Here is a 27,731-nt window from a genome sequence, read left to right as displayed (position 1 = left end):
ATGGATTCTGGGAATCGTAGTCCGGCGGCTTAGTCCGCACAGGCGCAGTAGCCCGCGGATCCGGCGCTCGGCTCTTTGTTCTTCTGGCGACTGGAAGGTGAGTCCTGTCCCTGGTGCTGGCTCCTCTTGCTAGCTTGGCTCCCGGCTGCCACCCCAGGGGTTGGCGGCCCGGAGACAGACGTGGCCCGGGAAGGTTTGGATGATGGGGGTCCTCAGGGGATGCATGCGTGTGAAGGGGGATTCCCGGGGGTGGGGGCGGGGGGGCGGCAGACCAGGGGAGGTCTGACGTCAGCCCTCCCGCGGGGAAGGGCGGGGCTTGCGGAATGGGGAGGGCCTGACGTCAGAGGCCGGGCTGGTCCTGGGAAGGGATGCTGGACCCCGGGATTCTCCTGGATGACCTGGAGGAGCTGCTCCCCCTCTTCTGGGGCTGGTGGAAGCGCCTGTTTATATTCGACTATTTCATTTATCTGGACTCCTGGGTTCGGTTCTGGGCGCCATATTTTTGATAAACCGGAGTGGGTCCAGAGAAGGCAGCCAGCCCCGGGGGATGAAGATCATGCCACCCGACGAGCAGTTTATGGGGCTGGCAATGGTTAACCTTGAAAAGAAAAGACTGACCCCAAAAGGGTTGGCATTCAAAGTCATTCCTTCCTTAGCCCTTCCACACCCTCACCTTTTCGCCTTACACCCCCACATCCCATAGGTTTTCAGTCCAGTGATGCCAGCCTCCTTGCTGTTCCTCCAGTAAGACACGCCATTTTCACTGGCCATTCCGGGAGCTCTCTTCTCGCCCGTATCCATCTCTTGGCTTCCCTTGCTTCATTCAAGTCCCAGCTACAGTCTCCCCTTCCACAAGAAACCTTTTCTGATCCTCTCTAATACTAACACCTCCCATTTACCTGTCAGTAGCTTACCTGTACATAGTTGTTTGCATCATTTATCTCCTCCATTAGAGGATAAACACTGTCTTTTCCCTGTCTTATAGGTTCTTAAAAAATACTAACTAAATGTGGACCTAAGCGTCTGGTCCTTAAGTTGTCATTAAAACAACTCAGATGGCATTAAACCTTTACAGATGTTCACATCTGCTATTAGCCACCCTCTTTATTATTTTGCATTTACATGTACTTTGCATACATTTAATATACAAATACATGTTGTTTCCTACCCTGTGCCTATCAATCTACAAGCATTTTTTAAATGTTTACAATGTAACTGTGCTGTCCATAGGGAGATACAAAGAAAGGCAAAAGACAGTCTCTGCTCTCAAGGAGCTTACAGTCTAATAGGAGAGACAGTAATTAAACAATTACAAGCAAGGATAGATACTGGATATATTGAAAACATTCAGTCAACAAACATTTATGAAGTCCCTTCTCTATGTCAGAGCCTGTGCTAAACATTGGAGATATGAACAGAGACAAGATAGTCTTTGTCCCCAATCCAGTGAGGGAAATAGCATGCAAACAAATATATGCAAGGCAGGAGATATTCAGGATAAATTGGAGTTAATTAACAGAGGGAAGACATTAAAATTATGAGTGGCTGAAGAAGCCTTCCATAACAGAAAAGAAGCAGGATTCTAAGCATGGGGTATAGCCAGAAAAAGTGCTGGGAGATGGAGACTCTTCAAGAAACAGGAGACCCAAACACCTGGAGGGAAGATCTGATGGGGTATAAGGGGCATTAATGAAACTCAGGAAAGGCTTCTTTTAGAAGGCTGATTCCTCCCCCCCCCCCCCCCCCCCCCCCCCCCCCCCCCCCGGGACTTGAAGGAAGCTAGAGAAACCCAGGACACAAGAGATAAGAAGGCAGGAAAAAGTGTGGAGTCAGAGCTAGGGCTCCTCTTTATGTATTGAACAGCAAGGAGATCAGGATACTGGATTGAAGAACACATGGGGAAGAGAAGGAGGGTTTAAGAAGTTGGAAGAAATTACCTAGCCTTGTGGCCTTGGGCAAGCCACTTAACCCTATTGCCTTGAAAAATCTAAAAAAAAAAAAAAAGAAATTGGGAGAGTCTGGAAAGGAACCTGGTAACAAAGGGCTTTAAAACCCAAGTAGAAGATTGTATATTTGATGCTGGAGGTAACAGGAAGCCATGGAATTTATTGAATATGGGGACAAGATAGACTTGTGCTTTAGTAAAATCAGTTTGATAGATGAGTTGGACTGGAATAGGGAAAGACTTGAGTCAGGCGACCAGTAGGTGATGAAGACACTGTTGGAGGAGAGGAAATATTGAGAAAATAAAAATAAATATATCACTCAGCAACAAATCATATATGAGGGGGTAAGAGAGGGAAGAATGGAGGATTATATCTAGGTTATGAATTCACTCCTAGATAGTTTTTAGGGAGGGTTTAGGTATTTTTAAATGGAATTTCTCTTACTGTTTGCCTCCTAAACCTCAAACATAAGTACTTAACAAATGCTTGCCTGCTCATACTATCCATCTGCTATCTTCTAGCTAGCTAGCTAGCTAAGTATATCTCCTTCCATCCTGGTTATTCTCAAAACTTTTTAAAAATATTGATGATTTTTGTAAAATTTTTTGTGTAATTCTATTATTTTACTCAACCATTAACTATCAATTAGTTTCTTTTCTGCTTCTCTGGGATTTCCTAAATAAACTGTAAAGTACTCAACATATAAGGATAATTTTGTATTTTTGTTTATATGTATTTGATTAACAACAACAACAACAACAATAATAATAATAATAATAATAATAATAAAATTTATAGAATTGCTTACTATGTTCCAGGTTTGAAGCTAAGCTCTTTACAATTATCTCATTTGATCCTCACAACAACCCAAGGATATAAGTACTAATATTACATACATTTTACGGATGAAGAAACTGAGGCAAAAAAAAGAGGTGATGGGACTTGCCTACATTGACACAGTACACAGCTAATAAGTATCTGAGGTCATTTCACCACCTAACTGCCCTTTTTACATGTTTCTTTGATAGAATGCATGCTTCTTGAGAGCAGGAAATATTTGTCTTTGTATCTCTAACACCTAGCATACTAAGTAATAACTGTTTGATAAATGTAAATTGGTTGACTAGGGATTAGATTAATCAGATTAATTAAATTAATTAAGTTCTGCTTAGACTAGGAACAGAACTCTTTTGGGGGCAATTTCAGCTTCATGGAAGAGGAAAAAAACAACATTTCCTGATAATTAGAGTTGACCAAAAGTGAAATAGGGTATTTCAGCTGATTTTCAAACAAATCTGGATGATCACTTAGGCCCATTGGTCTGGAGCCTGAAAAGCTCACAGAGGCCTTTTCATCCAACCCCTCTCATTTTACAGATGAGGAAATTGTGATCTTAACTTAACTTGACTTAACTCATGTTACAGGTACATGTCAGAGACAGGATTTGGACCCAGGTTCCCAATCACTTGAAATCTTCTTTGGGTATGGATTAGATGAGGTCGCTCAGGCCTCTTCCAACTCTGAGAATCTGAACTCATTTCAGATACTCGATTTATACTTTTCAACCATAGCATTATGCTCTAATCTATGTCCAGGTCCCCAGTTTATTAAAGGAAATCCTCTGATTTCATTGGTGTAGAGAGCTCCCAGGTGTAAACTCCAATGCATGTTGGCACCTTCTCTGTAATTTATGGTCTTAGTGAACACTAAGAAGTTAAATGACTTGCCGACAGTCACACAGTCACCCAAGACTTTATCCACTGTGCCATGCTCTCTCCAGTAAAATAGATGGCTTATTGATAGAACCATAGAATTGTACTTCTAGGATTTGAGATTATCTGGGTCAAAACCCTCATTTTACAGATAAAGAAACTGAGACTCAAAAGTTTAAATGATTCCTCTATACCCACAACCCCAAATAATCAACTGCAGAGCTAGCACTCAAACAGGATTTCAGGCTCCTATTCCCCAGTACTGTTTCTACCACATCACAATTGTTTGTAGTGTTCTTCAAACACAACTTTTTAAAAGGTTTACTGCAGCTTTTTGTTTTTACATCAGAATATCAGTCATTTCTGTATATTGACTTTCTTTTCCCCTTCAATATCATCTTCCTCTCCCCCTCAAAAGTTAAGCAAAAATAACTTCTACTGAGATCAATACAGTTCCTATGGTTTCCTTGTTATCTGCTATCAGGAGGGAGGGATTCTATCTGATCTCTGGAACCATTACTAGTTTTTCAGTTATTCAGAAAATGGCTTCCTTTCTAGTGCTGTGTTTATTTATAATGTTGTAGACATTATATACATATATATATATATATATATATATTGTTCTCTTGATTCTTCTTATTTAACTGCATCATTTCATAGAAACTTTTCTTTGAATTTTCATATTTGTGAGATCTTAGAACTAGAACTAGAAGAAACTTGGGAGCCTATCTTGTAGGTGTGTAGATATCTAGCCCAGCCATCACAGTTTCTAGATGAGAAACCTGAAGCCTATGGATATTAAGTGACTTGCCAAAGGTTTCACTGGTACCAAGCATGCATTCAGAGGCAGAATTTAAACTGAAGGTCTCTGAATCCATGGCCAGTACTATTCATTATTCTTCATGCACAGCAATATTCCATTATAATTTCTATAACACAGTTCACCCCTTCTCCAATCCAATGGACATTCACTATGTTTCCAGTTCTTTCACAAAATTGGTATACATTAAAATTTTCAAATGTCGTTTTTAAATCCCCTTGAATTCTCTCTGCATCCCTTCTTTTCTTCTCCTAGATAGCTGTTCCTTATAATAAATAATTTTTTAAAAAGAAGAGTAAAATTCCAGCAAAGCTGATCAGTATAATTTTTTTTAAATGACATCATTTATAATGTTCTGCATTTGTGACCCACCCACTTCTGCAGAGGAATAGGAGTAGATCCCTTCTCATCTCTCTCTCTGAAGAAGGCTTCTTTACTAATGGTATATAGCAATGTACTTATCTTCCCATTGCCTCTCTAATATTCAACAATTTTGTCATCTTTGTCATCTTTGTTTTCCTAAAAGTGATTTGCATTTTTCCTGTTATTAGTGATCTGGAGCATATGGTTGCTACTTACCTGGAAATGGACTGTATTGTATCTCTCTTGTCTGATAGAGTAGAGATTCTGAATTTAGAGTCTGAGATGCCTTTGCTTCTGACTTGGGGCAAGTCACTTCATAGAATCACAAATCTCAGACTTGGGAGAGAGTTAAAAATCTTCCCAGTTCAGCCTCTGGCTGGAAAATTATTTTTTCTACAATAAATTGGGATTTATTACATCAAGTTGAATCTTCCTCTGCAACTTTCACCCATTGATTCTAAATTACTAGGTGGTTTAGTGGATAGAGTGCTAGGCCTAGAATCAAGAAAACCCGAGATGGAATCTGACTCCACACCCTTATTAACTGTGTGACCCTAAACAAGTCATTTAACCTCATTTTGCCTCATTTTCTTAAATTGTATAATGGAGGTAATTAAAAATGACCATGCTGCAGAATTGTTGTGAAGATCAAATGAGATGGTAATTGTAAGGTACCTGATATATAATGGTAGGCACTCTATAAATGCTTATTCCCTTTCCAGTTCCCTTTTTCTTCTACTTCTGTCCTTTGGGATCAAACAGAATATTCCTAATTCCTCATTCACATGAAATTCCTTCAAATTCTTCTCTGTCTTTTGTACCTCAGGCTAAATGTGCTGAATTCTTTCAGTTAACCCTCCTACCTCAGGCCTTCCAGACTCTTTGTCATCCTGCTCTCTCTTCTGTGGATGTTCTCCAATTTAACAATGTTTTTTCCCTAAAATGTTATACCCAGAACTGAATCCAATTCTACAGAAAAATGATTTAGTTATATACACACAAATCTTTTCAAGGCACATACAGCTTGGGTTCCCACCTTAGCCCTAACCTTCTAGGGGTTTCCCTTTTTTCATCTGTAAAAGAGAACATTTGATGACTTCTAAGGCCCTTCTAGCCCTAATTTCTGTGTTGCTATGAAATATTTACTGAATGAACCAAACTCATCATGTGCTCATTTATATGTCTAGGATGTCTACCTGTCTCTGTAGGGCCCAGATTTGGAGTATGTGATGGTGCTGCTGGGCCCTTCCTGCTGATGCTGATTTATCCCTGCAGATCATGTGTACCAAGAAGTCTTTGGTCGGCTCCATAGTGACTAAGGCTGGGGGCACCAGAGACAGAGAGATATTATCTGTGTTGGGGAGACAGATCTGAGCACCAGGGAAAAGGTCTCAGTTAAAGTGATCTTATATTTGGTGTCCCCCCCCAATCCTGCCCCTCCTCCCCAGCTTAAGACCTGAAAGAAGGCAAAGGTGGAAGAGGATTCCTTGAGCACAAGAATTGTTCCAAGAAGATCCACTTCTGATTTTTCTGAGCTTCAAGGCAGAGACTGATATATTGGAGAAGATACTGAAGCTGGTGGTGCTGGAACAAGTCTTGATCATCTTGAGTGGGAAAACAGTTCTTGAACAAAGTTGGAATCCTCGGGAAACATCTAGGGCTAACCATGGAAGACTTGGCTTTGGTTTTCTTGCTGGAAAAGAGAGGTGAGAATTTTAGAGAAAGGGTGGGGTGGGTACTGTTCAGGATGGGGAGGAAAATAATACAGGGCAGGATTTGTAAAAGAACAATATAAACAGCATACTGAACCCTTTCCCTTCCTATTCCTCTCCCCCTCAACCTGTGTTTACTCAACTGCTCCAGCATGTCCATGATTTCTGGCCTCAGAGTTGGTTGGGTCCCATTGCCATCACCATATTATTCACTAATGGTATGCAGAGTTCCAGTTTTTTGCATTGCCCAAAGGTGTGGAAACATCCATTTTTTCTTAGTTAAACTGAGATAAGATTAATCAAGGGAGTATTTATATTGAGAATTAATCTTTGGGGGCAGTTAGGTGGCACAGTAGATAGAGCACCAACCCTGGAATCAGGAGAAACTGAGTTCAAATCCCTCCTCAGACACTTAATAATAACCTAGCTATGTGACCTTGGGCAAGTCACTTAAATCCACTGCCTTGCAAAAACAAACAAAAAAGAACTAATCTTTGTTATCATCCAAACAGAAACATGAACTTGGTAGATTTTTTTTTTTTTTGGATACCGGGCTACATGTTGAGCTTACCATTCATTAAAACTTAGGACTTTTTTCCATTAACTATAAGTTACATCACCTCCATCTTGCACAGTTGATTTTTTGAACTTGAGCACATGATTTCGCAGGTCAATTAGGTGATACAGAGGATAGAGAAATGGGCCTGGAGTCTGGAAGATTTATCTTCCTGAGTTTAAATCTGGTCTCTGACACTTCATAGCTATGTGACACTGTAAAATGAGCTGGAGAAGGAAACAGCAAACCACTCCAGTATCTTTTCCAAGAAAACCACAGATGGAGTCACAAAGAGTTGGTTAAGACTTAAAATGACTGAACAACATCCACAACAACAACATAATTTCACCTCTAATCCTATTTAATTTCATCTCCCTCTTAAAGTCTGCTCTGTTGCCTCTTCATGGCATGAAAGTAACCCTTGAGTTCTGGAACAAACTAAAGTTCAGTTATACTGGTGAGTGCCATCCAGGAGAAAGGCTTGTTCCTGCAGTGTGAGGACCAGCTTAATTAAATACGATGAAACTCATTAATGGTATAGTCACTTGGTGATGAATTCTTTGATATCAGTGACCTATGAAGCAGAAATACATCTATAGTTCTGTGTAACCCTTTCCCTTCCACTGTCAGAAAAGTTGGGGATGCCAAGGATAATATCACTTTTAGACCATCTATCTACAAATATGATAATTATTGGTATCCTGAGACCAGAAGACATAAAGAAATTGCACCTAAATAGAAAGATGGTTCAGTCTTCCATTGATGAAAGATGTGGTGGAGTTGGTTTCCTTGTGCATGATTTCATGGGACAATTTATTATCTTGCCTTGCAGTGATAATGATGAGCTTATATGCAGAGGAAGGGAGTCACCATGAAGATAGTTACAACTCATGAACCATTGTTTGTTGCAGAGGATGAGAATGTAATGAAATTATAATTATAATAACTTGGTAAGATGCTCCAAACCAAGTCAAACACTTACTTTCATATTGGTGAGGACAGCAAAAAAAAGTTGGAAAGTATGATTTGTGCTCAAGACATGTAATTAGTCAGTGTCTTATAGATTACTCAGAGTCCTCATTTCTGTTTATAATTAATATTTCTTCAAGAAGAGATTCAATGGGCTGTTTGGATATGAAGAACACTAAGCAAACAATGAAACTGACTGTTTTATCAGATGGTATATGCTTATCAATTAAACAATAGCTGTCTGCATGTACACATATCATTAATTGATTAGATTAAATATCAACCTCAACACCAAACAGAATAAAGGGTAAGTGTGAGAAGGCAATGATAGGGTCTACAATATGACCTAATAAAAAAGCTTCTGACTCCAAAAAATGAGAAAAGGACAAAAGTAAAGACACTGAGTCTGCTTATCTATTTCTTAGAGAAGTTTTATCAATGTAAAGTCATTGCTGAAATATAAAGAATGAAGAAGCCCAGGACTTGCCTCAGCTGAAAAACATGCCTGCCAAATGGAACAACACGGGGGCTAAAGGTCAAACCAGTTTAGAGTTCAACTTTTTTGGCAGAACATTTTTGCAAATAGCTAAAGATTATAAGCAATATTATTGCAGATTACACAAAGTTTTGAGAGATAGGTAATAATAATAATAATAATAATGATAATAATATGATGGTATCTTCACAGGCTACACTAATGAACTAAATCTGATATGATGAAAATAAGTAGGCATAAATGTAAAGCATACTTGGGTTCAAAAAAGTCAAGACCTAAAGGATCAAATATTTATATTTGGAAGGGACCTTAGAGATTTCTTAAACCACTCTATAGTTTATATATGAGAGAACTGAGGCTCAATTTAAATAATTTGCCTGGAACAAATGGCAGTGCTGAGATTTGAATCCATATTCCTTAACTTCAAATTCAACTCTCTGCGTGCAGATTGTCAATTTCCTGAGTACAAGTGAAGGAGGTTTACAAGTTTTTCTCTGAAAAAGATCTATGGGTTTTAATGGACCACAAATTCTATACCATCTATTTAGAGTCCACTCTGTGCTAGGTATGGGAGGAAATTAAAATTTTGCATCACATAGTTCCTGCCCTCACTAAATTAACTGTGTTTATGAATACACAAACAAATTCATTAGAGAATTACAAAACAAGTAACTGTTTTGGGGAAGTTGGTGATGAATTAGGGCATCACAGAAGGACAGTATTAGGCAATGAAATCATCCTGGAATTGTATTGGAGAATAAAGAATGGGATACATTGAATTTTGGAATTTGTATAATTTTGTAATGTAATTTTGGAACTTTCAGGGATCCCAAATTACTTGATTATGTGAAAGCTCAATATTCAACACCCATAATTTCTCTGTGATGCTATAGAGGGTATAAATCATGGACTATTACTATCTTAAAGAAGAATCAAAATTATTTGTGATCCAAGGACAATTGTAAAGTTATGTGAAGAATATATTTCTAATAGTATATAAACCAAAATAACTTATATGGGAAAAGAAATATATGATTAGAAAAGGAGTGTCTGGGGCGGCTAGGTGGCGCAGTGGATAAAGCACCGGCCCTGGAGTCAGAAGTACCAGGATTCAAATCTGGTTTCAAACACTTAATAATTACCTAGCTGTGTGGCCTTGGGCAAGCCACTTAACCCCATTTGCCTTGCAAAAAAAAAACCTAAAAAAAGAAAAAGGATTGTGTGTGCTAAATAAAAGGAATAATGGACTCCCTTTCCTTTCCCTCTCCCTCTCAAGTATTACACTGATATCCATGAAATATTAAAAAAAAAAAAAAAGCTAGAGGAAGGCCTCATATATTTACTGGTTCTGCTGTGTAGAAATTATAAACATCAATAAGAATTCCAGAGAGAATATGAAGGTGCTGGCTAGTTCCAATCTTCATTGGCAAAGGGAGTTCCCTCATTTAGGAGATCATGGACTTATTGGACTATCTTATGAGATTTGTCTATTTTGTTATTATTTTATGAGATATGTGTACTAGTCTAATCTGTCAAAGCCTTTTGGATCCAGGTTCTCTAATCCAATATTGGCCATACTCCTCAGCTGCTTACCATTTGCAAATTGGATAAGCTTGCTTTCTCTACTTCCAGTCAAGGTGGTGGTAACGATAGATAGTTTCCATAGTACTATGGTACTACAATCTTCTAGGTTGCCATTGCTCCATTAATCTCTATTCTTTGAATCTGGTCCTTTAATCAATAATTAAAGCATCTAACTCTAAAATCTTTCAGTTGATATGTCTCCATTTGTCCATAAAAATATCACAAGAGTCTATCAATTATTTTGCTATAACTCAGTTATCCTCTGTCCACAGAATTCCCTTTATTGATCTAGTCTACTAAGCTTATCAAAAAGGAAATTAGGTTACTCTGGAGCAATTTCTTATAATCCCTCTCTAGCTTTGCATAGAGACAATCCTTTTCATAATGTGAAGCAACATTGTTTAGTGGATTTAAGTAGCCTAGTGGAGAGTTAGTAAGTACTGAATTCAAATTTGGCCTTAAGATATTTACTAGGGGCAGCTAGGTGGCAAGCACCGGCCCTGGAGTCAGGAGGACCTGAGTTCAAATATGGCTTCAAGAAACTTAATGCTTACTTAGCTGTGTGACCTTGGGCAAGTTACTTAACCCCATTGCCTTCCAGAAACAAGAAAAGTAAAAATTTTTTTTAATAAAAAAAGAACATTTACTAACTGTGTGACCCTGATCAAGTCACTTAATCGCTATCTACCTCAGTTTACTTATCTGTAAAGTGAGGATAATAATAACCTATATCCTGGAATTGTTATGAGAATCAAATGAGATAATATTTAAAGTTTTTATCAAAGTAGATACTTAATAAATACTTGTTTCTTCCTGTTGTTCCTTTCTCTCTAAAAATCTTTGGTGCTTCTGACAACATAAGACTTTTAAGTTATATGATAGGTACTAATCAGCATGATAGGGGGAATTTCTTTTTACCCTACTCTCAAGAAATCTCAGGTCTGATGAAGAAGAATGTATTGTAAAATTTTCCTAATAAGTGAATTCAAGTTTTCTAGGCCATTCTCTGACAACTCTGAATCCATTTTTTAAAAAAATCAGGATATTTGTTCATTTCTAGTTCTAATGGACTTCACCATCTTTTAATGTTGTCCCAGATTTCTTGGACAACAGTTTAATTGGGTAATAAGTTAACCTCCTAGCTTTGTGTTTTCATATCAGACATGACATAAGTAGAAGAAGGACTGGTTGTTCTGGAGCTTTTTTTTAATCTTCTGTGCATAGTGAAAGTCTTTATTGGACTGACTGTCTTACAGGTGCCCTTGAGTAGATGGTGCCTTTCTGAAACAACTCTCTTCTGAGAATAGAGGAATGAGAGTTAAGGATAGTTGGTATAATTCAGATTGGGGGGGGTGGTTCTAGGATGGATCTGGACCTTTGATTTTCAATCACTTTTCCAGAGTAGCTGCCAGAATCATACTGACCCATAGAGAGTCCCATGAATATTCTCAATTCACCATAATGAAGCTAAAAGTGGAGCAAAGCCTTGACCTCAAAGCTTCTCCTGGGGCAGGCCAGCAAGAATAGTTGATTCAGTGGGGTACTTTGAGGGAGAGAAAGGAGATATTTGCCAAGCAATTCAAACCACCTCCACCTTTTGACCAATATCTCTCTACTTGGGAAGAGTGTGACTTCCAAACCACAGGTTTGCTTCCACCCTAGCCACCACAGTCAAGAGAAGGGAAAATCAGAAAATTTCTTGAGGGAAGAAATTGTAGAATAGGGTCCACCTTCTTTATCATCACAAGCAACAAATACTTACTAATTGGCACTAAGAAACAAGAGTCTTGGAAGTAGTAGCACGTTGAGGACCACACTGATCCTGTTTCCAGTTCTGCCCTCACAACTCCTGTGGAGGGCAGGGTAGGTCAACTTTGTTGAAGCAGCTCTCTGAAGGCAAGACAGGAGGCAGCATATGGTGTCTGGGTTAAAATACCATCACCACCTTGATCACCATCTATCCCTTTAGACAGCTGAGGACCCTGAACCTAAGAGCCTGGGAAATACTGATGTTTCCTGCCATCATCTTGGAAAGCAAACCCTTCAGAGATGCAGCCTGGCAACTGCTTCTGCAGGAGCTGAAGTCACAGATACTGAGGACCTGGAAAAGAAAGGTCTAGCCATCAGTGCCACTTTGGCATTGTCAAACATCAGACACCAATATGAATTTTATCAGTGGAAATGACATTAAAGAATATGCTTTACTGATGTACCCTAAGGACTAGAGGATCTTTCCATCCATGAAAACCTTCCATATGTATTATCTCCTCCATTAGAATGTCAGATCCTTTAAGGGAAAGGACTATTTCACTATACCATTTGTATCCCCAGCACCTAGCCCATAGTCAATGCTTGATAATACTTTTTTCATTCATTCATTCATTCATTTATTCCCAGTCTCAGATGACCTCCCTGCCCACTCAACTTAAGGTGAGCTCTGCATATCACTAATTCTGGTTATATATATTATTATTTCTGCTCCATTTCCATGATCTGACTCCAGTGCATTCTACCCATAACTCCATTCATCTGATCCCTATGACTGTGGGACATTTTAAGAGTATTCCATGAATTCCATGCCCTATTTCACATAGCACATAAAGGACACAGTTTTGAGTTCCACCTGTGTCCTTATTCCCAGATTCCAGATCTGGGCAAAACTAGAAACCTTCTCTGACCAGAGAGATCATGTTAGGAGGTCTTGAGAATTAATGTCCTCTGACCTCTCTCTTTAATCCTAAGAAGCAATTTCTGTGCCCCTTTTGATCTCTTATTCTATAGATACTCTCCTGTAGGTGTGTGGGCAATTTGGGAGCTAAAAGTCAGGACTGGTCTCTTATGATTCCTTTCTCCTTCCCCCAGCTCTGCTTTCTCAGGACCCTGCTCCTTCCCAAGGAAAGAGTTCGGAGGAAGAAGTCATGACTTCTGGATGTCTGGCAGCCGGGATGCAGGTGAGTTAGGTCTCCCTTTCTTTTTAAATATCATTTCAGTTTTCAAGTGTGACCCCATTTTCTTCCTTTGCTTATCATCCCTTCTTTTCATGTAAGATCTATAAGGTGAAACTCAGTTGACACTTACTAGTTGTGTGACCTCGGGCAAATTGCTTAACCCTGATTGCCTTGAATTTAGGGCCATCTCCAGTCACCCTGATCCATATCTGGTCATTGGACCCAGATGTCTCCAGAAGAGAAAGTGAAGCTGGTAACAGTACATCATCCCCTCCCTGATATCATGGTCTTTTTTGAGAACGAAGGACAAACATCATAGGTGAACCTGAGCATTGATTAATTTCACCCAGCAACCTCATCCTATTCTTTTGGATGATGGAGAGCTGGCATTTGAGTAGAACAGGAATCTTAGGGATCATCTGGATGTAACAGATCTTAAACTGTGGCCTATGGACTTGCTTTTTTTAGAAAAATATTTTGATAATTATATTTATATATAGTGGGTTTCTGTATAATTTTATTTTTTGTATTTAAAAACATTATTCTGAAAGAGGTCCACCTGGTTGCCACAGTGGTCCATGACACTTAAGAAGAGATTAAACATCCCTGATCTGTACCATTCCCTTCATTTTACATGGGAGGAAATTAAAGAGCTACTCGAATCAGAATGAGTTTCAGAGATTGGTTGGGCCTTATCCCTTACTGTTGTTTATTCATTTCAGTCATGTCTGATTCTCATGACCCAATTTGGGATTTTCTTGGCAGAGATAATAGAGTTGTTTGCCATTTCCTTCTCCATTCCATTTTACAGATCAGGAAAGTGAGGCAAAAAAGGTTAAGTGACTTGCTCAGCCAGGGTCACCTAACTAATAAGTATTATCATCTCATTATATCCATTGCACTATCCAATTGCCCTTTCTCATATCACCTATTATTTTTCTGTCCAAGTCTAGATTTGGTTTTTAAACTGCTTACTATATTTTATTTAGCTACAGTTCTCTGGTTTTAACATGGCTATCTCTATGTTAGACAGTCTGGGACTAGAGAGATTCCTTTGATCCTGGTCAAGTCATTTAACATCTTTCTACCTCATGTTCCTCAGTTATAGAACGGAAATAATAATAGCACCGATATACCAGGATTGTTGTAAGGATCAAATGAGATCATATTTGTAAAATCTTTGTACAGTGCCTAGCCCATAGATGCTTAATAATTTTTTTCCTTCCTTTTCTCCTTCCATTAACTACCCTCAACCTGGTGTATAATTTATATGTTTTTCCTTATTGTAGAATTTGTATTTCTAGTAGGTTTTTTCCTCATTGTAGAAAATATGCTCTTTGTCTCAGAGATAAGGTGGGGGGGGGGAATCAAGAGAAGAGCACTAGAAGCTAGAATTGGACACCAAAATAATACGGTGTTGGTAGGAGGAAGATTTGTAACTAGGGATAATGTGGAGCAGCTGATTACTAAAACCAAGGAAAGTTAGTGTTTTAAGTCTGAGCTTCAGTAATTACTGAAATATTAGAAAATAGTGGAAGAAAAAAGCCCAGTGTCATAAGATATTGGTTTTGTTCAGCTGGCTCCAAAGCCCAGAACTGATCTCTCAGAGCCCCCAGTTTTCTCTAAAATGTGCTTGCAGCACATGAAATATAACTTGACTCCATTGTCCATTTTATCTGGTATACTACTGTAATTATATTCAATAAAGTAATCTTGTATTTTGTTCTGCTTGGCACTGTGGGTGACACAAAAGCTAAGTAAGACATAGTTTGCTCTCATCAAGCTTATTATTTTACTTTCCTTTTTGAATAGCTTTGGTGGAATGATTGGGAAGACCCAAGACATTCTCTTTCCTTTTAAATTTAGCCTATTTTTACAATAAAAAAATTATAATCCAAATAATTGTGTTAAATAAATGATTACTCCTGCTTTCAATTTTTAAATGATTAAAAATAGATAATCCCATTTTTAAAAAAATAAAATATGACACAAGATGTGACTCTGTATCTTTTTCCCCCCATACAGCTATACAATTTTCCCAACAGTTTTTACTGAATGAATTTTTTCACTTTTTTGCTTATCATTTTTTAGGTCATTGGTTTTCCAGACCAGAATTTGGTTTAAATACATTAGACTAGTTTTTTTTTTACTTCTCTCTTCTGTTCTACTGTTCATCCATGTTTTCAATATGACCTAATTTTTATGATGAACTCACTAATAGAACAAACTCACTAAGCATTCAGTCAATTAGCATTTATTTTTAAGTACCTCTGTGCTGAGCATTAAAAAGGAAAAAAATGAAACAATTCTCACCTTAACGGAACTAATATTCTTTCAGGGGAATCAAAATGTGTGTATTTTTAAACTTGTAAATATGCATTTATATATACCCATATGTAAGAGGTAATTAATAATAACTAAGGAAACAATCTGAACATAGATGAACATAATTGGTTAGGAATTCAAAAAGAATGGGTCAATGGGCTCCCCACTTTGTCTAGAAACCCTGAATACAGAGAAAAGCTGATTTTTATACTAAAAAATAATCAGCAATTCCATAAATTCCAGTTAATTATAACAAAAACAATTAACCAGGATGCAAAATTAGGTAGTCTAATTCTAATTGGAAGCCCCCAATAGTAGCTTTCCAAGTTGAGAGAAGGATGAGCACATTTTGGGATCTCTGTTCATAAAATGAAAAGAAATGTTGATTAATTTTATCCATCTGACATGAAACACTGGATGGCTTTTATTATCTAGTGTCCCATGGATGAATAACAGAAAAACAACAAAATAAAGGAGACTACATGTGGCAGCACTAGGTGGAGTCAATGTTCAAAGATAGACTTTGGTTCTAATTGCATTTTGTACATAATCTTCATTTGATCTTGTCATTTACTACATTTATATATAGTATGGATCTCATTTATATTGTAATGAATATTTTTAGTAATTTAGTATTTATAGTAATTAAGTATTTATAATATTTATAAATATACTGACATAAATAAATGTAGTTTATGATAACATAAAATGAAAACCAAGTACAAAATGCAGTTATAGTATATATTTATTTCATATATATAGCTGCTCTATGAGTTATTGCCACTTTTCTTGCTTTCTCATCCCTCCATTCTTTAAACCAGAAGGTCTGGAGTTTCTAAATAAGGACTACCACAATGTGGATACAATTCAGATTGTTTTAGGATCCTAGGGGCTGTTCCTGAAACCTCGCCATTGTTCTTCATATTTTTACAAAAATAATCACAACATTAATTCTTTTTTTGAAGGGGCAGAGTCAATTGGGGTTAGGTGATTTGCCCAGCATCACAGGGCTCATAAGTATCTGAGGCCAAATTTGAACTCAGGTCCTCCTGACTCCAGGGCTGCTTGTGCTATCCACTGTGCCAGCTTGCTGCTTCTATACCATTAACTTTGGGGGGAGGGTTGGTTTTTGCAAGGCAGTGGGGTTAAGTGACTTACCCAAGGTCACACATCTAGGTATTTATTAAGTATCTAAGGTCACATTTAAACTCAGGTCATTCTGATTCCAGGGCCAGTGCTCTATCCACTGCACCACCTAGCTGGTCCTATACTATAAACTCTCAAACATAAAATGATTACTTAACAGTAAGGTAAAGTTAAGAATAATGATAATATCACAGGTAATATAAAGCAATGCTGGAATGATTATGAATATATGATACAAATATATCATAGTCCACCCAAACCTAAACCAATAAGCACAGTGTCTGGACTCACAGAGAAACCTAGTAGGGGGCACATGAGTAGGAAACCCATGGATCCAGGACAGTTCTCCTTTGAACTTGATTTCCTTGGTCCTTTCAGAAACAATCTGCTCCAGTCAAAGCAACTTCTCTTCTAGCCACTTCCTTTTTGGTCCTTATCACTGCACTGCTGGGCAAAGTCTCATCTCTTCCATTCTTGAACTGATGAAACAAGGATAAACTTTTGCTTCACAGTCACCCTTAACAAGGTGATGAAAAAGTGTTCCTTAGTTTGGTTCTCTGAGAAATACATGAAAGTCCAACCAGTTCTTTACCTAGTAGGATTCTGTTTTATTCTATCAACCCATATTCTCTTATAGCAGGCAGAGTAGAACTCACAGGTTGGTTCTCCAGGCAATCTAGACAAGTCCTGCCAGTTATTCACTCAGTGGAATATGGCTTTGGTCACCGGGCTCTTATAACAAAGTAGCTGCAAAATCTGTCTTTTCTTCTCATTCCTCCTTTTCAAAGCAGACTGGGCAGTAGAGAGGAACCAGGCACCTCAGAAGAGTTTTACCATTCAGGTTATAGGTTGAGCTGGAGCTCTTTCAGTGAGCTTGCAGGCTTTCTTGCCAGCTTCAGAGTCAGGAAGACCTGGCTTCATGTCCTAGACATCTGCTGGCTAGGTGACCTAGGAAAGTTTCTCAGGGATGGCTAGGTGGCGTAGTAGATAGACCACCAGCCCTGGAGTCAGAAGTACCTGAGTTCAAATCCAGCCTCAGAGTTCAAATCTGGCCTCAAACACTTAATAATTACCTAGCTGTGTGGTCCTGGGCAAGTCACTTAACCCCATTGCCTTGCAAAAAAAAACTGAAAAAAAGGAAAAAAATAGAAAGTTACTCAACCATTTAGTGGTCTGAGGAACAGATTATGAGATGCAGTGAAGGTTCCAACCTGCATTAATGAAGATTTACTCACAAGGCAAAGTACTTTATTGGTGAAATCACAGGTATATCCCTATCTCTTTGTAAACATATAAAATAATACAGTATCACTATATTTCAAGTATCTATGATTCCATCATTGACCAATTAGTTCCCATCTTAGTAGATGGCATCATGAGAGTTCTTGTGACCAGCAAGGTTGATAACAGGGACAGGTTGGAAAAAGAAAATAGGAATCAAAATCTGAACTTCTATCAAGGCAGAAGTGGCTTCTGAAAGATGGAAGGTGACAGCAAAAAATCTATAGAGGACAGAAATAGGTAATCAAAGATGAAATCAGTCTATGCTTATGGAGTGACACTTTCTTAGAATGCAGAGAAGTAGCAAGAAGTTGGTAGATTTAGAGAGTCACAGAACCTCAGTATTAGAAGAGAATTCTGAGACTAGCCAATCTAATTCATACCCGAACAGGAAACCAGGAGCAGGCTGACCATTCTATCCCCTCGCTTTCAATGAGAAGAGGTGAAACCTCCAGAAAAGGTAGCATGAGGTTCAGGGAGAAGCAAGTTTTTTTTAGGATGAGGAGTTAGTGGATGAATGTGGATTGGAGATTCCCTGGGGTACTATCAGTACACAGGATAGTGGGAGAAGTACCAACAAGTTTGTGTTCGGTCCCTTATTACCCTCTCCTTGGACTTTCACAAAAACCTAATTTTCTTTTATCTTTCCTACGCTAATCTGTCCTTCAAGTTGCTCCCAGAGTCATCTTTCTTATAAGATCTTTTCATTCTTATGATATGATCTTATCATTCTTGCTTTAAACATTAGCTCCCTATGCCTTAGCAAAGGGAAGGGAATAATTATATAACTTCTATGATGTGGCAGGCACCCTTTTGCTATTATGTCACTTGATCATCACAACTATCTTGGAAGAAAGGTGTTTAGCTTTATTTTAAAGTTGAAGAAATAGAGGCTAAGTGACTTACCCCCACCCTGCCTTTCTACCTTCATCTCAACAGTTTGCTTCACATTGTACTGCCTACTGGACTTCGTAATGACCTTCCCATTTCACTTAAATGTATTGAAATCCTGCCGTCTGTTAAAGCTTAGCAGAAATACTATCCTCACCACCCCCCCCATTAACACCTTACCCTCCAGTTAGTATTGTCTTTCCCTACCTTTGACCTCCAGAGCACATGTTTTACCTTCCCTATTACATGTTTGTCATCTTCATTTTTGTCTCATAGTTACTTATATGTCTTCACAAGGCACCCACTCCCTACCTCTAATCCCCTCCCAGTTATTCATATAAGGACAGAGGCCATTTTATTTAGCTTTTGTGATCTTTCCAGTCCCTTGGCCTAGTGCTTTGTATGAAGTAACTATGGAGGCCTGAAATGAATGAATCAGTGGTTTGGAAAAGAAACAGTCTGGCTTTCATTTCAGATTTCCCTACTTACTAGCTCTGTTTGACCTTGAGCAAATTACATGATCTCTCTGGGTTTTAGTTTCCCCATCTGTGAAGTGATAAGACTAAATTAGTTGATCCCTGTTCCAGAGTCCCTTCTGGCTCTAAATTCTAGGATCATATGTAATTATATTAATGGGTTTGGAGGCTAAAAAAGGATTTGGGGGCCCTTTTGGAATTTAATTTGTGAGTATGTGAGGAATGAATTAAAACTCTATCCATGGGCCCTCAGGGTCTCCTATAAGTGAGCACAGAATAGATCCTTAAACATTTGAACTGAATCATTCAAAACCCTAAACACTATGGGAACAGCTCCCTCTGCTGTGATCATACCCCTTTCGTTTCTCCCTAGGGTCCATAGAAGGGATTGTACCAGGATAAGCAGCAATATGCTTGATATTTCAGGAAATGGTGACATTCAAGGATGTGGCTGTGGACTTCACCCAGGAGGAGTGGAAGCAGCTAGACCCTGCCCAGAGGGACTTGTACAGGGATGTGATGTTGGAGAATTACAGAAACTTGGTCTCATTGGGTGAGGACATCATCCAAATTCTATCTCAGAATTTGCCTTCTGGGGTGATTGAAGCACTTTGACTTGAGGAATTTACCTGACTTGATGTGCAGAAATATTCAACAATAACTTGGCAAATGAGGAGATGCAGCAAGACATAGTACATAGAGCAGTAGGCCTGGAGGTAGGAAGACCTGGGTTCAAATCCTGTCTCAGAAGCTTACTAGCTGTGTGAACCCAGGCCAACCACTTATGTTCTGTCTAATAAATGAAGGGATTTGCCTCGAGGATCTCTGAGATGTCTTCTAGCTGTGAATCCATGAACTTGTAATTGAGTGATAAGAAAGTACCCTGATTTTGTGATCCTTTCAGGATCAAGAATCACAGATTTCCAGAGTTGGATAGGACCTTAGAAGTCATCTAGCCTGACCCACACCCACACAAGAACCCTTTAACATCATATCTGACCAATCCAGCCTTTGCTTGAAGGCCCACCAGTGAGACAGAGCTCTCTAGTTCCCAGAGCAGCCCATTCATTACACAGAAGCAAGATGCTTACGCTCTCCCTTTCCAGATGCAAGTGCTTTGCTTTTTACAGCTTTTCACTATGTAGCACTTGAGGAGGCTAGACACTTCCTATTTATTCTCTGTTACCCTGAGTCAAATAGTCTTCCCTAAAATCCCAGTACAGATATCTAGCCATTTAAAAAGTTCCCATCCTTTTAACAAGTGGTATATCAGGTGAATTATTTTTTTTTTCTGAACTCAAATCACTTCCATTATCCCCATATTTCCCAGTATCTGCTACAGGGTTTGGAATATTGAAGTCTTGTAAAAAATTCTAGTTACATTGAATTGAATGTAGTTTACATCCCCCCAAAGGTCCTCCCTCAGAGTTGTTTGGGACTTCCTAGTATGCCTTCTTTTGTGTCAGGATAAAGGGGAACGAATTGAATTCTCAGAGGGCTTTCTGTTCCCCAAACTTTCTCATTTCTTTCTCTATGAGCAGGACTTCCAGTTTTTAAACCAGATCTGATCACCCAGCTAGAGAGAGGAGAAGCCCCATGGACTCCAGAAGTATCAAGAAACACTTGTTCAGGTGAGGCAATGAAAACCAGGAAGTATCTGGGGTTTTTTTAAATTGATATTTTATTTTATTTTTCCAATGGCATGTTAGGAAAATTTTTAAACATTAATCCATATGCATATGCATATTTTAAAGTTTCATACTTTCCTTCTACCCTCCCTTCCTTCCCCTCAGCTACAAACAGTCTGATGAATCTTTGTACATGTACATTTATGTTTAACATGTTTACAGATTAGTCATTTTCTGAATGAAGAATTAGGATTAAGGGAAAAGAAAGAAAACCATGAGATAGGAAAGAAATATGTAAGATAATTTTTTTAAAAAGTAAATGTAGCATTCAGATTCTGTAGGGTTTTTTGCTAGTTGTTTTGTTCCATTTTTCTTCCTTGAATGTTGTCTAAGATTGTTCTCCTAGGGTTGTCCTAGCTCTCTGAACTATTGAGATGAGCTGCATTCATCAAGGCTGATCAACTCACAATGTTGTTGTTAATGTCTTCAGTGTTCTCTTGGTTCTGCTCCCTTGTCTCATCATCAATTTCTATAATTCATTTCATGCTTCTCTAGAGTTCAACCATTTATGATTTCTTATAGAATAGTACTTCATAACATTCATATAGCCATAACTTGTTCAGCTATTCTCCAATTCTTTGCCACTCTAAAAGGAGCTGCTATGAGTACTTTGAAACATATGAGACTTTCATTTCTTCTAGATTATAGGCCTAGAATTGGCATTGATGGGTCAAAGGATATGATCAGTTTTATTGCTTTTTGGGCATAGTTCCATATTGCCCTACAGAATGGTTGGATCAGTTCACAGCTCCACCAGCAATGCATTAATGTCCCAGTCCTCCAACATTGATCATTTTCCCTTTTTGTCATCTTAGCCAATTTAAGAGGTGTGAGGTAGACCCTCATGATTGTTTTAATTTGCATTTCTCTAATCCATAATGATTTGAATCATTTTTTTTAGTTTTTTTTGTTGTTGTTCTTTTGCAAAGCAAATGGGGTTAAGTGGCTTGCCCAAGGCCACACAGCTAGGTAATTTTGAACTCAGGGACTCCTGACTCCAGGGCCGGTGCTCTATCCATTGTGCCACCTAGCCACCCCTTGAATCGTTTTTCATATAGTTATATTTGGCTTTAATTTCTTCATTTGAAAACTGTCTGTTCATATCCTGGGGAAGTACTTGCAGCCTTATAAATTTGACACAATCCCCAGGGAGTATTTGTTAAGAACACTTCACCTGGGGTGGCTAGGTGACACAGTGGATAAAACACTGGCCCTGGGGTCAGGAGTCCCTGGGTTCAAATCTTTTCTCAGAATGAAAAGAGACCATTGACATTTATCTTTTTGTTTCAGGTTCCTTTACTCAGGAAACTAAGTGGGAAAACAAAGATTCAGCTCCAAAGCCTGGGTGTCGTATAGGAGAATCATCTAAGGAACTTCAACTCCCACAAGATGGGTATTGGGATTTCAAATTGGGATCATCTTGGGAATATGATATTAGGTTAGAGGGGGATCCAGACAACCAGGAATCTAGGCAAGTGATACTCATCCCCAGAAAAACTTCTAGTAACATGAATGTTAATGAGGGTAATACATATGGTTTCAGTCTGGGATCAATTCTTGATCCACAACAGCTGTTTGCTACAGGAAAAAGTCTACATCAATGTGATATGCTTGAAAAAAGCTTCAAACAATTTTCAGAGTTAATTAAGTGGAATCGAATTTCCTTAGGGAAGAAGCTTTTTAAGTTTAATAAATGTAAAAAATCTACCAGTTACCATTTAGACTTGGTTCAATATGATGGAATACATATTGGAGAAAAACTTTATGAATGTAATGAATGTGGAAAAGCCTTCAACTGGATTGCACACCTTACTGAACACCAGAGAGTCCATACTGTACAGAAGCCCTATAAATGTAATGAATGTGGGAAAGCCTTCAGCAAACACTCCTACCTTAATCAACATCAAAATGTTCATACTGGAAAGAAACCTCATAAATGTAATGAATGTGGGAAAAACTTCAGCCAGAGAGGACACCTCACTGAACATCAGAGAATTCATTCTGGAGAGAAACCTTATAAGTGTAATGAATGTGGAAAGGCCTTTGGCCAGAAGGCACATCTCACTGAGCATCTGAGAATTCATACTGGGGAGAAGCCTTATCAGTGCAGTCAGTGTAGAAAAGCTTTTAGCCAGAACTCATCTCTTATTTTACATCGGAGAATTCATACTGGAGAGAGACCTTTTGAGTGTAATGAATGTGGAAAGGCTTTCAGCCAGAAGGGACATCTTACACAACATAGGAGAATTCACACTGGAGAGAAACTCTTTGAATGCAGTGAATGTGGGAAATCTTTCAGCCATGGATCATCCTTCACTTATCATCAGAGAATTCATACTGGTGAGAAACCATACGAATGTAATGAATGTGGGAAAGCCTTTAGCCAGAATTCATCTCTCACTCTACATTATAGAATTCATACTGGAGAGAAACCTTTTGAATGTAATGAATGTGGAAAAGCCTTTAGACAGAGAGGAAATCTTACTGAACATATGAGAACTCATATGGGAGGAAAATCCCTATAGTGTTCTGAGTATGAGAAAATCTTCAGTCACAGAGGTGATACTTTATTGAGTTCTGGAGAATTCACACCTATGAAGAACCTCAATGAGGGAAGGTCATCAGCATCAGCTGTCAGTCCATTTGAAACATTAGATAATTCATACTGAAAAGAATGTTTTGACAATTGAAAAATCTTTATGATCATGCGTCAGAGACTTCATGTTGGAGTTTAACCTCACATAGGGATACTATAAGGAAAATATTATAAAGACTTAGGACTTGTTTGATAGAGGATGAGGACTGAACCTGTGATTTCATTGGTATGATGAACTCCTAAGTGAGGACACTCCTTTACTGATGCAAATCAGCATTTACTCTGCAACATACAGTCTTTGATTGTTTCCTGGGACACTGCAAGTTTAGGGAACTTGCCTGGAGTCACAAAGCCTGTATGTCTCTGAGGTGGGACTAGAACCCAGGTCTTCCTGGCTTCAACCTGTACCACATAGAGAGGATAAAGATTTCATGATTTGTCACCATCTATCTGAAAGAAAAGATAACCCTGTCTTTTCTTGTCTCACTCTCTTCTGTTAGCCACATTAGTTCATCAGGTAGCTGCAGAGTCATCTACAGTGAATATAGCACCTTAGATTTAGGAGTTGCAGTCAGTCCTAAACCATTACAATGTTCTTTAGTAGATCAGTTAAATTTTTATAACTTGTTAGAACAAAAGAGGAATAACCTAAGGTGTCTTTCTTGCTTGAGGAGGTGTCTTTGTCTGTGTGCACGTTTGTGTATGTGTGTATGTATGAGGAGAAGTTGCTTAGAGACTACTTCTATGAGAATCCTTCTGAAATAAATGAATTCTTCCTGGGCCTAGATGGGTCCAGTTTAAGCCTATCGTCCTGAAACATCCTAGTCAGAACTGGAAATTCTTAAATTAGATCACTGTTTTCTTTTGCAATTAAAAATAGGTCCAAGAACCAGGAAGTCTTGTATTCCACTTCCTACAGCTAAGAGAGGTGAAAGTTTCAAAAAGAAACAAGTATGAGAGTCTATGAGCTTTAAGCATAACTGACTGAGAATGGGATCTGTGTTTAGTGTTTATTGTAATAACCTTGAGGCTGCAATTAATCTGCTGTGTGTTCAAAGCCACTCTAATGATATCAACGCATAGACTATTAGGTTCAGTTTTTGGTGGGCACAGGACTTTTATTAATCACCTGTACACCTGGTTCTAGTGCCTCATAGGCTTCAGTGAGCTTGCAAATCTGTGGCAGAAGCAAAGCCTTGTTATAGAATTCTATCATGTTGCCCACTTGTCATTCCTCAGACTTTTCCTTCAGTTCCTCCCTACCTCCACTTCATATCCCTTCCAGCCCAATGTGCCCCAATTCACCCTTGCACTTAATGGCCCATCCTGTAATAAAGCACAATGTCTTGACCTTAGAAGAGGTCCCGACCTATGCCCAAATAACACCTTTGTTCCAGTTTCCCCTGTTTTTTCTTATACACTCAATATCCATAGCAATAGTAATAATAATAATGATAACTGTGCTGTAAAATTTTCGAAGTGCTTTGAACACATCATTTCATATAAGTCTCACAACAGCACCATGATGATAGACCTTCTCCCAATAGGTATATCCTTAACCCCTAGAGTAATCAAAATACAAATAATCCATCACCTTATCCCCTTTGGGTTTATAACTCCATAATAAAGGAAGCTAGAAGCAGCAGGCAGAACAATTTTTGATCTAATATAGGATCTGTTGAGCAACCTGAAAAGTGTTGCCTAGATATTGATGGGGTTTTTTTTCCCTGCACAGCTTTCTCTATCCATTCTGGTTTGATCCTTAGGTAAATTTCAACAGTCCCCCACAAAGATTCTGCCCTGTCCTGTACATGAATTCAGTAAGAGTATAGATCAAATAGTATTCCTCTACACTACTTGGTGCCAATGGGAATAGAATGAAATAAACAGGAATAGTATTACTATTAAGCTGATGGGCCTCTCTTTGTGAAGAGTCTAATTCTCCAGACTGTCCAGAAATGGAGATGTTTGGAAATTACTCATTTTTATCCTTAGCACTAGATTTGATGTCAAAGGCCTTCTTTGAATCCCACCCCTGTTTGACCTTGGGCATGATACTTAACCTCAATGGACCTCAGCTTCCTTATGTGTAAAATGAGGGGAAAGGCCCTTCCAACTCTAAATTCATGATTATATGAAGTTTTTCCCTTTTATTCTATCAGGTAAATTGAAAAATAGAAAGGCATTGGGGTTGTTGACCCTCAGCAGATTTCAGCATAAGCCCTTGGAGGGGGAGGATCCAAAGTGTATTGTTACCATATGTTCTTTTGTATCTTTGTGGCATGCTTCCACCAACTTAAGCCAACGTGTACCGACTGGGACTCAATAGACTTGTGTCTGCCTACCTAAGGACCCTTGGGGAATTTTTCCCAAGGCTCCTCACTATATAATTCTCACTTTTCCATCATATGGATACATTATGTTTCTCCAACACGAGAGCTCATCCATTGTTATCTAGCTTCTCTATCTGACTGAAGATGCCAGTAGTACAATATCACTGCCACTTCCTCTCTTAATAATGCATTTTCCTTGTTTTTTCAGCTTCTTAAATCTGTTTTTTCACTTTCTCATCATTCATATCTAAATACTTTCCATTTGCTAGTTCTGATTCCATTGATCCTCCTTATTTTCCCATTTTTCTTCCTTTCCTTTTCATATTTTGTTTATAGCTTCTGCAATTTTTCTTTATCTTTAGATTTGGGGAAAATGACAACTCTGACTAGTCTCAGTTTACTATCTCCATTAAGATAGTGAGCACTCTAGAAATAAAATTAGAGTTTTTACTAGAATTTTATTTCTAATACTTCTTTGGCTTATAACCTCTCTTCTGCCACCTGAAACAACTACTGCTACACCTTAATTCACCCATCCCTCTTTCCCAGGATACATACTCTCAAACTGTCAATGAAAAGAGGTCTGACTCCTCTCTCCTTGGAACAAGTCTTTCTCTTCTGCAGCCAAGTTGGGGTGATGGACTTGATAAAGCTTTCTTCACATCAAAATTCCATTTAGAACTTTGGGATTGATGTATATTTTTCAAGCTTCTGCCTAGTTGTTTGGTATTTCACCTTCATTATAGTTAACCTAGTCTGTTAATTGTTGTCATTCAGAACCACCACAATCTCTTTCCCTCTGCTACCTCTTCCTAACATTTTTTCTCTTTGGATCAACCCAACCTCCATCCTTACTCCTAGCCATTTCTGTCATTCCTTTTAAAAATGTCCTTTGGAACATTTGCCATTGGTAACCCAGTTTCCTTTGGCTTGAAATTCCTATTTACACCTACTAATAATTGAAATCTGTTCCATATACACTATCCTTTGCCAGTGTTTCTAATCTTGGTCACTCCTCTTTGTGCCCCCTCCCCAACTTACAGGACTAGGACATGTAATGCTACTACTGGATTCACTTTTCCACCATCATTCAACCTTTCTTTTTGAACTTCATTAGATCCAGGGATAGTAAGGTGCCTGGAGCCTCGAGACTTTTTTCATTATATTCTCATAATATCTTATGCCTTTCCCTTCCTTTCCACTATGATGAGACTCTCCACCTCTTGTCTGGACTATTGTAATTAGTCTTCTATCTGATCTCTCTGTTTCTTGTCTAACTTCTTTCCAACCATCCTTTATGGCAATTGCTTTGACCTTTCTCATGCACAAGTCTGACTATAACAATGTCCTAGGCAAAAACCATCATTGATTTTCCATTATCTATATAAGATTCAAAACTCAGATTTATCACCCTCTTCAGTCTGACTCCCATTTCATTTCCAGCTATATTTCATGCTACTTAACCTTGCACAGTATGCTATCACCAGATTGTTCTATTGACTCTTTCCAAATCTTGTCCTGTCCTTTCACTCCTCTGGACATTTCTGGAGACTGCTCTGCATGCCTGCAACACCCCCTCTGTATTTCTAACATTTGAAATTGCCTTTTCCTTAAATATCTACCTAGATCAGGTACCACCTCCTCCATAAAAGCTTTCCTAATCTGTCCCATCTGAAAGTTGCCTCTCACCCTCTGCCTTGATCCTGCCTTTGCCTTTACCACATTCTACCTTATATATTTATTAATATTCATGTTGTCTTATCCCTTTTATATTGTAAATTTGTTGCATGCTGTTTTTCCATTTTTGTATTTCCAGTTCCTAGCACAAGGCTTTGTACAGACACTAAATAAATTGCTCTTGGATTGAATTTTTCTTGAGTGATCATTAT

At 38.5% G+C, this 27,731-nt stretch overlaps 1 protein-coding gene across 1 annotated transcript; it reads left to right on the top strand.

Moving 5' to 3' along the window:
- The first annotated feature begins 35 nt into the window (after positions 1–35).
- On the top strand, positions 36–27,731 carry LOC141500703 (uncharacterized). The gene is made up of 6 exons (XM_074204100.1): positions 36–97; positions 6,029–6,547; positions 13,021–13,109; positions 19,652–19,778; positions 20,767–20,856; positions 22,204–27,731. Exons 2-6 carry the CDS (start codon positions 6,508–6,510, stop codon positions 23,436–23,438), a joined length of 1,581 nt encoding a protein of 526 aa, XP_074060201.1. The 5' UTR covers positions 36–97; positions 6,029–6,507; the 3' UTR covers positions 23,439–27,731.

This window comes from Macrotis lagotis, chromosome X (genome assembly GCF_037893015.1).
Source record: "Macrotis lagotis isolate mMagLag1 chromosome X, bilby.v1.9.chrom.fasta, whole genome shotgun sequence".
NCBI lineage: Eukaryota > Metazoa > Chordata > Mammalia > Peramelemorphia > Peramelidae > Macrotis > Macrotis lagotis.
Note: the sequence above shows the minus strand (reverse complement) of the source record. Positions and strands in the feature narration are given on the sequence as shown.